This window comes from Symphalangus syndactylus, chromosome 5, assembly GCF_028878055.3.
Source record: "Symphalangus syndactylus isolate Jambi chromosome 5, NHGRI_mSymSyn1-v2.1_pri, whole genome shotgun sequence".
Taxonomy (NCBI): domain Eukaryota; kingdom Metazoa; phylum Chordata; class Mammalia; order Primates; family Hylobatidae; genus Symphalangus; species Symphalangus syndactylus.
The window spans coordinates 63,269,510-63,284,573 of record NC_072427.2 but is presented as its reverse complement, the minus strand read 5'-3'; the positions used below and the strand labels follow the sequence as shown (position 1 = coordinate 63,284,573).

Sequence of the window (15,064 nt, the reverse complement as noted above, 5' to 3'; positions counted from 1 at the left end):
TATGAAGGAAATGTCTAGCACAGTTATTGGCACAGAAATAGGTACTCAAATATTTGTTGAATTAATTAATGAACATCCAAAAGGGAAAGGATTTCCACTCTTGACATTTAATGCCTTCAAAACATTTATTTAAATATAACATTATCATTACTTTTACTGTGTTAAAAAATTAGATAATGCATTATTCTTTTAAACTATATTAGTTGTCTTTGCAAACAATTGCCAATGAAGTAAACCCAATATAAACACTACCTGAAACCATACTCTGTATTCAAAACATTTATGCCAAGCCCATAAGATGAATTATGAAACTTAACATGATCTATTTTATTCCTAATAAAGTAGCTAGATAAATCAGAACACACTGCAACTTCCCATACATTCCAAAAGAAGAATGACCTTCTAAACCTTTGGAACATCATGAATGAAATAAATGGTACTAAGGTAAATTTAAGAGTTTTCTTTCGCAGTTGTAACTCTGAAAAAATTAGCTATCATTCTAATCATCTTAAGAAAAAGTTAAACTTCCCTTTCTGCTTGTGCATTCTTTAACTATAGATGCATTAAAATTTACCACAAAACTTAGCCGCTTCAAACACAAACATTTATTATATATAGTTTCTGTAAGTCAGAAATGTGGGACCAGTTTAGCTGGGTGATTCTGGCTCATAGTCCCCATGAAGTTCTAGTCAAGGTATTAGCAGTGGCTGTAATTATCTGAAGGCTTGTTTGTGGCTGGAGGACTTGCTTTCAGGATGGTTCACTTCACGTGGTTGTTGCTAGAAGGCTCCAGTTCCTTGCTGGTTGTTGGCAGATGACCTCAATTCCTCACATGGATCTCTTCATACATGTCTCCTCCAGTGTCGTCACGTATAGTAGCTGGCTTCTCCCACAGTGATCCAAGAGAGAAAGCAAGATGGAAGCCAGAAATTTTCTTAGGATCTACCCTCAGAAGTCACACTTCATTTTCAACACATTCCGTGTGGTAGAAGTGAGTCCCTGGGAACAGCCTATACTCAGGAAGAGGGGAATTAGACTCCAATGATGAGAGAAGTATAAAATAATGTTTCCATATTTTAAAACCATAATTCACTGCTCTTTGAACACCAATTATTTATATTTTTCTCATATTCAAAATACACTCTACCCTCCCATGACTCCCTAAAAGTCTCATCTTTTTACAACAACATCTTCAAAGCTAGGATGCTGTCTTCTAAACAGGTGCAGGTACAGATGAAATTTCCTGGGTATATGTAGTTCCTTAAATGCCGCTCCTTGAATATACATTGCTTCTCTCAATCTGATTTCTGGAACTAAAGAGACAAATTACCTGCCCAACACATATCCAAAAGACAATCGTAGGACAGGCAGAGGGTAACTGCCAGGTGACCTTCTTGCTTAAAAGTGGAAAAAATGAGAGGAACAACATAGTTATTGGTGCACATAATTCTGAAATCAAGGTGGCAACGCTGAAAGTTCCTAGAGTGGAACTTAGGACCTGGGAATAATTTTTCATAACTCGTGGCTCTGGCCTTTGAGATCTTGGTTCTAATTTCTAATTTCCTTCTATTTTCATTGAAAGGTGGGCCAGGTTTGCATCTGCATAGTGTTTTCAACTTGCTTCCTGCCAGTGGAATTTTGGGGATCCAAAGGGCCCCTCTTCAATCAAAGGTGGTTATTTCTGCCAATATAATGCTGTGAAAAACTTTGTGAATCTTATAGAAGTCCATTCCATTAGATAAAAAGCACACTCACAAATGAGAAAAACTCTTCTCAAACTTAAACTTCTGCTAAGTGACATACATTTACACTTCTTATAGGACCTACTACTTTGATCGAAAGTTTCTCTGAGGTTCATCTTAAATCCTCCTGAGGTCTTAAACGAAGGAATTTACACTCACATCCTTAGACAATGCTTTTCTGAGAAGGCCCTGGATTTGATCTTTGCTTAGAAGCCATTTCTTAATCTTAGCCGTTTGACATACTGAGAAACTGAGAATTTTCAAAACCAGCAAAGCCCTGGGTTCTTTTTGTTTAGGAGCCCTTCCTTAGCTTACTTCTCTCATTTACTGTTTATCATAAGCAGTAAGAAGAAATCAGGCAAACAGCTTCAACCTTTTGCTTGAAAACTCCTTAGCTTAACCACCCAGTACATTAGGTACATTTTCTGCTTCCCACATTACTGCCATGACATTGTTGCTAAGCTTTCAGCCACTAAACAAACATTCCCTTTCTTCCATTTTCAAATATGGTTTTCTTCATTTTCATTTAAGCCCTCACTGACGCTCTATCCAAAGATCTTCAAGCTTCCAGTAAGTCTCTTCGGAACTTCACTAAAACTCGCCTCAAAGACCTTCCACCTTTTATTTACTGTCTGAGTCCTGAGTCCAAAGTCATTCCCATGTTTTAGTATTTGTTACAGCAGCACGCCATTTTCAGGTCGCCAGAATCTGCATTAGTCAAAAATCATTCCCAAATTTAGTGGCTTAAAATAACAAACATTTATTATTTCACAGTTCCTGTTAACCAGGAATTCAAGAGCAGCTTAACTAGATGGTTTTGGCTCAGGGTTCCTCATAAGGTTGCAATGAAAACATGCCACAACTGGTCATCTTAAGGCTTGCTTGGAGCTGAATAACCTGCTTCCAAGGTGGCTCACTAATATGGCTATCGTCTGAACGCTTCAGTTCCTCACCACATGAATATCTACATAGTGTTGCTTGAATGTCCTTTTAATATGGCAGTTTGGCATCCTCCATAATGTGGGTGACCTCATGCAATTAGTTGAAAGGCATAAGAAAAAAGATTGAGGTCCTCTGAAGAGAACAGAATTCGGCCTTCTCATGACTGCAACATCAACTTGTGCCAGTTTCCAGCATGCCTGCCCATTCTGCCAACCCAGCCCACAATCTTATGAACCACTTCCTTAAAAAAGAAAAAAAACAAACAAACAGAAACTTTACTTTCTATATAAAGATTGATATCTCTTATCTGAAATGCTTGGAACCAGAACTGCTTCACATTTCAGAATATTTGTATGTGCATAATAAGACATCTTAAGGATAGTACCCAATTTAAAGATGAAATTTATTTATGTTTATACACCTTATAACACACAGGCTGAAGGTAATTTTATACATGATTTTAAATAATTTTGTGCATGAAACAAAATTCTGACTGCATTTTTAGTGTGATTTATCACATGAGGTCAAGTGTAAACTTTTTCTACTTGAGGTGTCATGTCCATACTCAAAAAGTTTTCGATTTTGGGGCCGGGCACAGTGGCTCAGGCCTATAATCCCAGCACTGTGGGGAGGTGGGTGGATCGCTTCAGCACAGGAGTTCCAGACCAGCCTGAGCAACATAGCAAGACCTTGTCTCAAAAAGAAAAAAAGTTTCAGATTTTGGAACATTTCAGATTTTAAATTTTCAGATGAGGGATGCTCAACCTGTACTGGTTCTTTTTTTCTGGAGAAAGCTGACAAATACAGTGTCTTAGAAATATTCTTAGTAATTGCTAAGTTTATTTAATAAGGCTAGTGATTTCTTCCACATCCTTTATGTTTACAAATTCCTTCCAAGCCATTACTTACTTGTAAGTCATCTGCCCCTTCAGCTTCATTTTTTGATTCAGGGCATCCTAAGAAAATAGATAAAAGTTAATTAAGTATAGAATTTTTGTCTTAGAGTCCAGTATTAATGACTAATTGATTATATCATTATAATACTTTAGAAGACTAACCAGAGATCTTTCTGGACTGCCTGGCAATTAAGATACTGGCCACTTGTATTTGCCCGTGTTAGAATAATGGAGAATAATGTAATTATTTCCCTCTTTTATAGGTAAATTTCCAGCTGCTTACTAACGAGACGTTTTCTCTGAAAGTATACTATCTCTAGCTAGCCCTGCCCCTAGTTTCTCCCAAATACTCAAAATTACTAGGCAGATTATAATTACACTGCTCTGGTGATGCTAAGATGTGATTTATTCAATTTTTCTAAATGCTTTGACCCGGGAAACAGTATTTAGTACCTATAACCAGGATTTTAGTTGCTTTAGCTAAGATGGAAAACAAATCAGTTTTAATCCCCTATTGATAGTTAATGGCCAATTGTTGTTACTGACTTTTTTGCATCAATGTCTCTGTACAGATTTTCATGCTGTTAAGAGTACCTTTAGTTTCAATAAATTAGTAAGAAAGGATTTGTCCTGGCAAAGTATTCTTAGTTCATGCTACCCTTGAGAGGCACAGCTTAGCATGGAGTAGGCATGAGATAAGAAGAAATGTGCCCTTTGGAAAGAGCAGCATATTTTATCTTTTTGTCACAGAAGGTCAAGTAAAAGCAATTTGAGATTGTTGAAAGTCTATATAGCAGCTGATAACAATGCTAGCTAATGTTTTTTAATGTTCAAAAATAACAAGGTAGACTAAGTACTGCAGTCTACTCTACCTAGGAGTTTGTAAGCTACTCCTTATAAATCATTTTTTAAAACATTAAACCCAATCTGTTTGATCCTAGTGAAAGAGGTATACTGTTACGGTACATGAGCATATGCTTAAAAGTAATTCAAAACTTTAAATCATATAAATTCCAGCAGCCATGGATACTATTTTTCTCTTTAAAGCACTGGTTCTTCAAACCTGGCTAAAGGTTAGAATCAACTGAGGAATTGTCAAAAAATATACTGATGCCAGAGTATGGAGTCAAACCAAAATATATCAGAATCTCTGTGGAATGAGGCACAGAAACATCATGTATTTTTTTTTTTAAGTTTCTTATTTTTTTCTTCAAATTGAAATTACAATTACTTGACCAGAGAACAATTCTTCACCATATTTGAACTTCTTGGAGTTTTTGAAAAATAAGGGATGACTCGACTCTATTCCCCAGATAGAGTCAATTGGTCTGGAGCACAGACTAGTCATTTTAAGCTTCAAAAGCTTCCCAGGTGATTTTAATGTGTAGCCAAGGTTAAGAACACTGATCTAAGGAGAATTTAAGGAGTCTCACAATAAAGACAAAATGGCTACTATTACTTCATAGTAATTTTTTCTGGATCAGAATAAAAAATTACTCATTTACCAAATTCTAATCTTTCAAAGTAGCTAAATAAATTACTTAACTACAATTTCATGCACTATCAAAACAGATTTGTACAATGTATTTCCATGTTCTTGCCTGTGATTGGTCTCACAGTTTATGTTTTCAGATTTTCTTATTAAAATAACATCTTCAAAATACACAAATCACAATGTAGTCTAGCACACTTTCAGTTACTTTATACAGAAAGTTAGTTAAATTGAAATAATTTTCCTCCTAATTAGAAAAAAAAAATCAAGTCTTGGATATTTCTTCCTTTATGGAAGAAATGGGTTTTAATGTGATTTTTGTTTAAGTAAGCATAAGCCAGTCTTACATGAAAAAACATTATTCTTCCCTTCAAAACCTGTATGCTTTTGAGTTAATAATTTTAATAGACTGGCAAGATAACAAAGGAATAGATGAGCTTGTGGTCTCTGCCAATCCTCAATAATGAAATCAATCAAGTGAAGACTTTTGTCATGGAATAACTAGAGTCTACATAAATTTGAATATTACAAGTTCTATATAATTACCCAAAAAAAGGATGTGACTGGTGTCATACATACACAAGTAGAATACCAACTGGGATTCTCACAGCTGTACATTTCTATTCCCTCTTCCTTCAAGCTCTTATTTTAAAACATTTGAATTATCTGAAGTCAGCTGTTGATGGACTCTTCAAGATAATACATGCAATTGACATAGACTATGATGTGACAAATACAAATCACGTTAAGGAGTCTATTATTTTATCTTCATCTATTGTGAGGTTTCAAAGCCTGATCACATATCACAAAAGCTGACATGGTTAAAGTGTGAAAACTACTTTGGGTCAAGTTTAAGAAAGATAACCTCTACTATATATAACCAACAAATAAATTAAGAAAATAGTCAAGAATACCTACCTTGAGAAATATCCTCTATAGCTCTTCGGATACCTCTATCAAAAGCCCTAGCATCAGCAGGACTTTGAAACGTAAGACCAAACTTCTTGTCATCAATCTTCCAGTGGTGAAATGTTGGAGTGACCTTATTATAAATGAGGTCTTTTTTAAGCATACATTCCAAAACCACCTGACAAAAGCCAAATACCAAAAATTAATATACATAAATCAAATGCATCTAATGTAGCTCATAAATACAAACTGAGATGATACAATGCTATTACTTTTTAATGAATAATTTTTAATATTTTAAATAAAGTGGTCTAGTTCACAAAGTCACTCAATAGATTAAGATGGAATAAAAAAATGCACATTATAAACAAGATGCTTATTATACTCCCATTTTAAAGAATACACACATATATATACTCCCATTGCAAACAAAATTTCCGGAGGAATATATCAGGAATTACTTCCAGGAAAGAGGCAGGGGGGTGGTAGTAATAGAAATTTAACTTTTTAAAGTCATTTTTGGCTGGGGGCAGTGGCTCACACCTGTAGTCCCAGAACTTTGGGAGGCCGAGGCAGGCGGATCACTTGAAATCAGGAGTTTGAGACCAGCATGGCCAACATGGTGAAACCCCATCTCTACTAAAAATATAAAAAATTAGCTGGGCATGGTGGTACGCGCCTGTAATCCCAGCTACTCAAGAGGCTGAGGCAGGAGAATCGTCTGAGCCCAGGAGGCGGAGGTTGCAGTGAGTTGAGATCACGTCACTGCACTCCAACCTGGGCAACACAGTGAGACTTCGTCTCAAAAACAAAACAAAACAAAACAAAACAAAGTCATTTTCCTAAACTTCTTAAAAGATGTATTTATATTTTGTGTAAGGATTTAATGGTCATAGCAGTAAAACAAATACACTTTGCCACTTTTTCAAAATATGTATTTAAGTGAGTTACCTAACATTTAAAGCCTTAGTTTACTCATCTCTAAAACAGAAATTACAGTACCAAAATATCCCAGAGCTTAGAGTGGAATGACCGAATGTGCATTCATGTAAAGAGCTTCATGCAATGCATGAATCAATATACCCTTGGTTTTCAAATTTTTTATTTTGAAAGTATTTCAAATTTGTAGAAAAGTAACAAGAATAATACAGAAAATTCCTGTTTGCCCTTTATCCAGATTTATCACATTAATTTTTAACATTCTCTCCGTATATGTCCATGTATAAACATTTAACTTACTTTATTATGAACTATTTCAAAGGAGTTACATATATTATGTTCTACTGCTCTTTAATACACACTTGAGTATATTTCCTAAGTGCAATACTGTTCTCTTATGTAATCACTATGGTGATCTCATTCAGGAAATTTAAAACCAACACAGAACTTTAATCTATAGACCATGTTCCATAGACCGCGTTACATTTTTGCCTACTATACTAATAATAATGTCTTTTAGAGCATTTTAAAAATCCTTCCAGTATAGGATCCGTTCCAGGACAGTTGTAAGGTCTCTTCAGTCTTTCGTTCCTGGGCCTTTGTCTTTCATCATATTCACAGTATGCTTTTAATAAATCTTAGTTGTCACATAAAACAAAAGTGGATATACTAGTGATCTTTGCAATTAATCTAATAAAAAGACTAGAACTACACACCTTAATTACTTTAAGAATCCCCTATAACAGGAGGAAAAGAATTAAAAATAATTCAAATGAAACCCATAGTAGCACATGACACATAATAAATGCTCAGTTGGTATTTGGTGAAAGATTATATTTTCACTACCTCCACTCTTTTCCAATCACCATTATCACTTGCACGTCTCTTCCACGCACTGCTGATGATCCCCTCAGATATTACTAGTAGTCGTGAATTACTAATAGTAATTGCAGTACTCTGCAGGTAGAGTAATATTTTTTCTTAAAAAAAAAATAGCAACTTTACTGGACCACTCCCTAGTTTCAATGTCTTTTCAATGCTTTCAAGACTAAAATTCTTATTATGACCTACTAGGCCCTGCATGAGCTGGTCTTTGTCTGTTTGCCAAATCCTTAAACTATAGTGGCAGACAAATATTAGGTACTCAACCAATACTTCTCCTCAGAAAAACTTTTAGGCTTTACGCACTTCCCTAGGAACTCATTCACAGATCATGGACTAGGAATCTCTAATTTATACTTTTGGAGGGGAGGTCTGCTAGAGTCTGCTTATACTGGCTCCTAAAAGCCAGATATTAAATTTTCAGGAATTTTGGAAGCCATTGTTAAAAGCTAGAATATATAACTCTACAATGAAATAAATTACATTAAAAATAAAACAATAAATACACAAAACTCATCAGTTCCTAATTATTTTACTATATTTTTACAATTACCTATGTTCATGAGGTAGTTTATGTCTGTCATATCTGTATGGTGGAAATACTATATAATGCCACACTACTGCTCATTTCTTCCCAACGCTATATGCAATGATAGCATGTTGAGTAAAAGCAGCCATGGTAGAGGTATGTAAATGCTATAAATCACTGACTTGTGTCCCCTCTTGAAAGCTGATTGTTAAACCTTTTATCAGCATATCACTGAATATAATAATTCTTGGTAGTAAGTTTTATTAATTCAGAAATAACCAAAAATGTGACTAAGGTTCAGTCCTGCCCGTTTATAGGCAATGCAGTGAAATTTTCTCAAGACTTTTGCTTCCTATACTTTGATGACTCTACATGTATTAGAAAAGAATTAACGGCCAGGCACAGTGGCTCATGCCTGTAATCTCAGCCCTGTGGGAGGCTGAGGCGGGTGGATCGAATGAGGTCAGGAGTTCAAGACCATCCTGACCAACATAGTGAAACCCGTCTCTACTAAAATACAAAAATTAGCCAGGCGTGGTGGTGGGAGCCTGTAATCTCAGCTACTCAAGAGGCTGAGCCAGGAGAATCACTTCAACCTGGGAGGCAGAGGTTGCAGTGAGCCAAGATCGTGCCATTGTACTCCAGCCTAGGCATCAAGAGTAAAACTCCGTCTCAAAAAAAGAAAAGAATTTACATGTATCCAGAGCTTTTATGAGTCGGCATTTTGCTAAAGCATTTTACACAGATTTACTATTAAATATTTGTTACAATCACTTTGCAACAACAACAACAATTCATGATTAAGTTCTAGAATTCAAGGGGAAGTAAATGTTAGTGTCATAAATTACTGCAACATTTTTACTATATTCATAAACAGTGGGAAAAGCAGTATTTTGTAAAACAATGCTAAATTGGAATTGTTAAAAAGGGGAAGACATAAAAACAGTTTGATTCTAGTTTTTAATATATGATAATGACACTAAATTTTTAATACATGAAAATATTACTGAATTAGCCCCCTCTTCTATTTTCCAAAATTAATATTTTCAACTATTAACTCTCAGATAAATAAAATTTCAACGGGATCTACCCTAATCTTGTCTTCAAATGGCATCTATTATTTAGAGCCTCCCAACACTCACAGAAAAAGTAGTTTTAAAAATAAGTTTAAGCACTATTCACAATAGCAAAGACATGGAATCAACCTAGGTGTCCATCAATGGTGGATTAAATAAAGAAAATGTGGTACGTATATACTTATAAAACATATACCATGGGATACTAAACAGCCATAGAGAAGAACGAAACCACGTCCTTTGCAGCAACATGGATATAGTTGGAGGCCATTATCCTAAGCAAATTAATGTAGGAACCAAAAGCCAAACACCACATGTTCTTACTTATAAGAGGGAGCTAATAATGAATACTCATAGACACAAAGATGGCAAAAATAGACACTGGGAACTACTACAGGGGAGAGAGAAGGAGGGAGGTAAGAGTTGAAAACCTATTGAGTATATGGGAGTCAAAATCCATCATTCCCCAAACCTCAGCATTACCCAATATACCCAGGTAACAAAATCTGCACATGTACCCCTTGAATCTAAAAGATGAAATTATAAATAAATCAATAAAAATGAGCTTTAAAATGCACTGAGGAAATGAAGAGGCTAATGAACTAGCTCTTTGACTCACATAAATACCTATGCAGAAATGTGTTCCACCTAAAAGTCATGAAAATACTGAGTTTAAATATCATACCAACCAGTACTAAAACATACTAATTATAAACTAGATCTCAACTTGTTTACTTCTATCTATAAAAATATGAGAAAATACTGTTGGCATTATATATTTAATGTAGCATAAAACTGATTATCCTTTAGGGAAAAACTTCTATGGTAGCTGCTAAAACGAATTTTGGAATAGGCAGTGGAACAGAAAAAAGGTAATCTACTGGCACAATCACCCAACATCGTTGTAGATAATTTTTAGGATATGCCTCCTAGAACAGTCTATCGCTCATTTACATAATTCTCATAGGTTCCCTATGCAATGTACAATATTTTCTTATTTATCTAAGTGACATAATATATTAGAAAGTTGTTTTGCTTTTGACTTTAAGTAGCATTTTTTAAAATGTACTTTCATCACACTAAAGGCAATGTATAGTACACCTTGATTAAGTAACAGAGACAGATACCAACTGTCTACTTCAAATTTAAAAAAAAAAAAATCAATGGGGTTGAAAGTTGTTAAAAAAAAAAAAAAGAAAGAAAAAGAAAGCAGGATAAAGAACGCCTCAGAAGATGTTTATTCATCATCTGATGAGAACTAAATCTACATTCCTGAAAAGCAAAAATAATTTTAAAGGCTAGAGGATTCTTAAAATTACTGAATTCTGCTGCCTATTTTCACTGTCCCTTCTCAACTATATCAGAACACTAAGTTCTGACTTTAGCCCAATGTAGTTTTCAGTGTATTAATTCTGTATCTTAAGATAATAGTAATATTAGTAACAACAGTCATACAGGAAGCAGAGTTCAATGCTGAATTACCATATTTGAGATTGGCATAATTAGCAAACTGTAGAAAACAGCAATTACATCTTTGACAAGAGATTAAAAACAACCAATCCCATATTACCAGTGAATTATTTACTTTGTAGGAGAAATGAGGTAAAGGGATACAATATTTCCGGCCAATAGGAAGTTGGACTAATTACCAATGGCAATTAACGTCTTGTCTTCTTTGTAAGACAAGACATGGTGCAAAAGGAAATAAATAATTCTAAGTCTTGTTAAGACTATCCTAAAGGCCATTGCCAGAAGCTATTAAAAACATAACCTTAAAAATATTCAGTCTATTGGACTACATCCCTAATTCTAATTAAAAGCTGAATAAACTTCTTGCTAGTATTAATTAGTTGTGGGTGTGAATTTCATCAGGCCCCCATCGTATTAATGAAGGACATTCATAAAATAGATAGTAGAGATAAATTTAAAAGCCAACCAGTGGCCTCACCCTGTTTTTTACTCAAAAGATAGTTTATATTAATAAACTGGAAAGACATCAGAAGTGTAGACAGCTACTGTAAAGTAAATACTAAATGTAGGACTCAATCAACAAGAATAACTATAAAGAATATGTTGCCAAAATAATATGACACGAATAACCCTTCACTGATCCATTAAAAATGCGGCTGGTTGACAAAGAACAAATTAGAGTAATGTTTTAGTATTAGTAGTAGAACTTTTCGAACTTTTGATCATCTACAAATGCACAGGGATTAGAAATAAAGAATTAACCAAAAAAAAAAAAAAAAACAAACAAACAAACCATATAATGGAAAATTTTAAACTAGAAAAAGCCACAACAAATTCAAGAGCACTTAAACGTTTATACTGACTGCATGAAGAAAAATTCAGACTTTTACATACAAACAGATCTGGCCAGGTTGGAGTACAATATAATTGCTGCAAATAGACTGGCTGGAGACAGCTTTAGGAAAGTGACTATAATAATAAAGGAGGAAAATACAATTATGTAGGTGTATTTGGTAGCACAACTTTGCATTCCAACACAGATCTAAACAAATCTAAGTTACTTAAGACATACAAGTCTAAATTCTTTACTAGCAAGGTAAATATTTTTGGAACCACAGATATTTTAAGAAGATCTTAAAGTCTTTCAATCCAGTGGTAACGAAAATAACTTTTAAAATCTATTTTTATTTTTTATTCTTTTGTCTGTTAACATTAAACAGACGTTATTTATGAAAATACAGATAAACAGGTGAACTCTGGACTTCAAGAAAACTGAAAATACTGTTGACATAAATTTAATAAAATCTGATACAGATGAAGGAAGAGGGAAGACAAATGGTTTCCTTATACGACACCAGGTTAAGAGACAGCGGAAGAAGGTGTTTAACAAAAATGGATTTTTATATGAGTGAAAAGTGTTCAAAATAAAATGATTAATCTATGAAAAATAGAACAGGACAGAAACATGACACATTCACTTCTCAAGAAAGAAGAAAACAGTTACTACTGTGTAAGAAGAATTCAGTACAGAAATTAGTTTAGCTTGCAGGCTTTGCAGCCAAGAACTGCTGGGTCCCGTCCAGTCTCTACCACTCAACATCCAGCTGACTTTTGAGAATTAGATGAACTAATAAAGTATTCAAAATACTGCCTGACACATAGTAAATCTTCAATAAATCTTAGTAGTGATGGTGATGTTGGTGACTAGGTGATGCCACCACCCCACAATAGGTTACTTGCTATGCGAGGATGGGAGATCATTATTTATGAAAAGGATTTTTGAGTATGGAGACAGAGGTGTTTGAGTGACAGATACAAGTATTAAGCACTTCAAAGAATTTATGTGAATAAATTCTGAAGAGTTTGTTAATGGATTCTAAAGGCTGTAAAAATGCTTCAATCTCCAACCCTTTTCCTTCATCTGAAAAAAGTTCCAGGGTAAGAATTTACAGAGGGGAAAAAAAGGGGAGAAACTGTGGTTATTAAATAACTACAGCTTCTGAAGACTTATTCCAAGTTATTTTGGGAAATATAGAGCAAAACTCCCATCGTAAAATAACTGTGTTGCTTGCCGGAAGCATTTAAAATAGACCAAGCCAAAAATGGGTGTAAGTGCATTTTTGTTTCACTAATAACAACTAATAATTTGGAAGAAGAGAGTACAATTAAATATATACTTTTAAATTACTACGTACTATATTGTAGTTTCTACCTTACAAGTAGATAATTACATGTTCACAAATAGTGTTATCTAAGAAGTAGCATGCTTGGTAACCAGACATAAAAATTTTGACTAGTAACTTTCTGAAATACCTTTGAATCCAATGAAAAATAATTTCATTTTCAAAATAATAATTCCAAATTCAGATTAAATTACTTGATAACCAAAGCCAATAACTGGTATCTCAAATAGTTGCCTCTTATTATGAACTTTAATTTTCTGAATGTAAAAACCTGTACCCTTTAAGAAATACATTATGACATTCTATATAGAATTACGTTATCAAATACATGTTTTTACAATTGTCTATTAATATAAATTTGTGTTTAACACTGTGTTCTGAGCTGAGTGGGACTTTAGACATTGAAAAATATAAGTAACAGAAGCAGCAATGGCAGTGATTCTCACACAGTAGCAGTTCTGTTACCTTCAGCTACCGCAAAAGGAAGGGAAGGAGGCAGAAAAAAAGGAATAAAGGAGGAGAGAAGGGAAAGAAAATAGTATCATATTTTCATAATTATGGCACTTTATTTTAACACACATTATTTTTGTATGACTAAATAGTTCATATAAAAAACAGCAAGTTACAAAAGATCAAATATTTGACAGACATACATACGTATTTTATTTTCACTCAAAAAGATAGTAACTGGAGCAGCAGTATCTACAGTTTCCATACTCCAATAAACCCACACTCCTACCTAGTTCCTACTTAAATAAATGAGGCGAGAAAGTATACATGTATGTGTGCAAATAATAAAAATTAGAACAAACAACCAATAGAGGAATAAAATTTAACTGGAGGCTCACATGACTACAAGGATATGAAAAAGTGTGCAGCTGGAATTAAACTTGACATTATAATATTGGGAAAAGGTGGTGGATGCTGAGAGTAATAAGCAAAATGGACTCTTAGGCTAAAAGGTATAATGAATAAGGTTCACTTAGTAGAAATATAATCCATATATTTTTATTAAGCAAGAATAAACACAAGAAAAACTTGACAAATCTATAATCAGAGTAAGATATCTGAATATATGTCTCAATAATTGATAGATGAAATAGACACAAAATTAGTAAAGATAAAGCAGATTTGAATATCACCATTAAAACATCTGACCTATGGGACACATGAAGAAACCTGTATGAATTACTTGAAAAATACATTCTTCTAAAATATGTGGAACACTTAGGTAAATTAATCATTTACCCACAATATAACATATATCTTGACAAATATAACTGTTATCGCATAGGCTATCATCTCTAAACATAATGCAATACAACTTTAGTTTAAAATACCTGTTCTTTTGAAAGAAATTACACCTGCTTCTAAATGACAAGTGAATCAAATAAATCAGCATGAGAATTGGAAAATCCTTAGAACTAAAAGATAATGAAATTAACTCCATATAAAAATTTGTGTAGTGCAACAATCTAAAACAAGAAGCCAAAAAGGAAATTTGTAGTTTAAAAAGCTTACAGTGAAAATAAGAATTTGAAAATAAAATGAACTCAATGTCCAATTTAAAATGTTAAAAATGAATATAATAAACCCCCAAAAAGTATTAAGAAATAAAGAGTATGAATTCATTTAAAAAAACCTACAGAAAGGAAGAACTACTTTTCCACCATTTGCCTGCTTCTTTAGAACACAGATAATATGAATTCCTGTTTTAGTCAATGAATTATAATCATTTATCCTACTTTAATTGGATAAAGGGAACTCCTTCATGCTGACTTGTGTCTTTTCAACAAGATTTCATCCTTTGAGTACAACTTTACTTTCTGGCACAAGATGTTATATGATATTCTGGGCAAGGATGAATAATATGAATCTAATCATGGGGAAACATTAGAAAAATCCAGATTGAGAAACATTCTACAAAATAACTGCCCAGTATTCTTTAAATATGTCTATGTCATTAAAGACTGAGGAACTGCTCCATTTTACAGAAGACTAAAG

At 33.8% G+C, this 15,064-nt stretch overlaps 1 protein-coding gene across 1 annotated transcript in view; it reads right to left on the bottom strand.

Moving 5' to 3' along the window:
* Positions 1–15,064, bottom strand: part of SPRED1 (sprouty related EVH1 domain containing 1) — a 103,362-nt gene that overhangs the window by 27,907 nt on the left and 60,391 nt on the right. Inside the window, exons 3-4 of the mRNA XM_055278649.2 lie at positions 5,991–6,159; positions 3,594–3,640 (exon numbers count right to left, since the gene is read on the bottom strand). Of these exons, the coding sequence (XP_055134624.1) occupies positions 3,594–3,640; positions 5,991–6,159 (216 nt within the window). The remainder of the gene's footprint in view (positions 1–3,593; positions 3,641–5,990; positions 6,160–15,064) is intronic.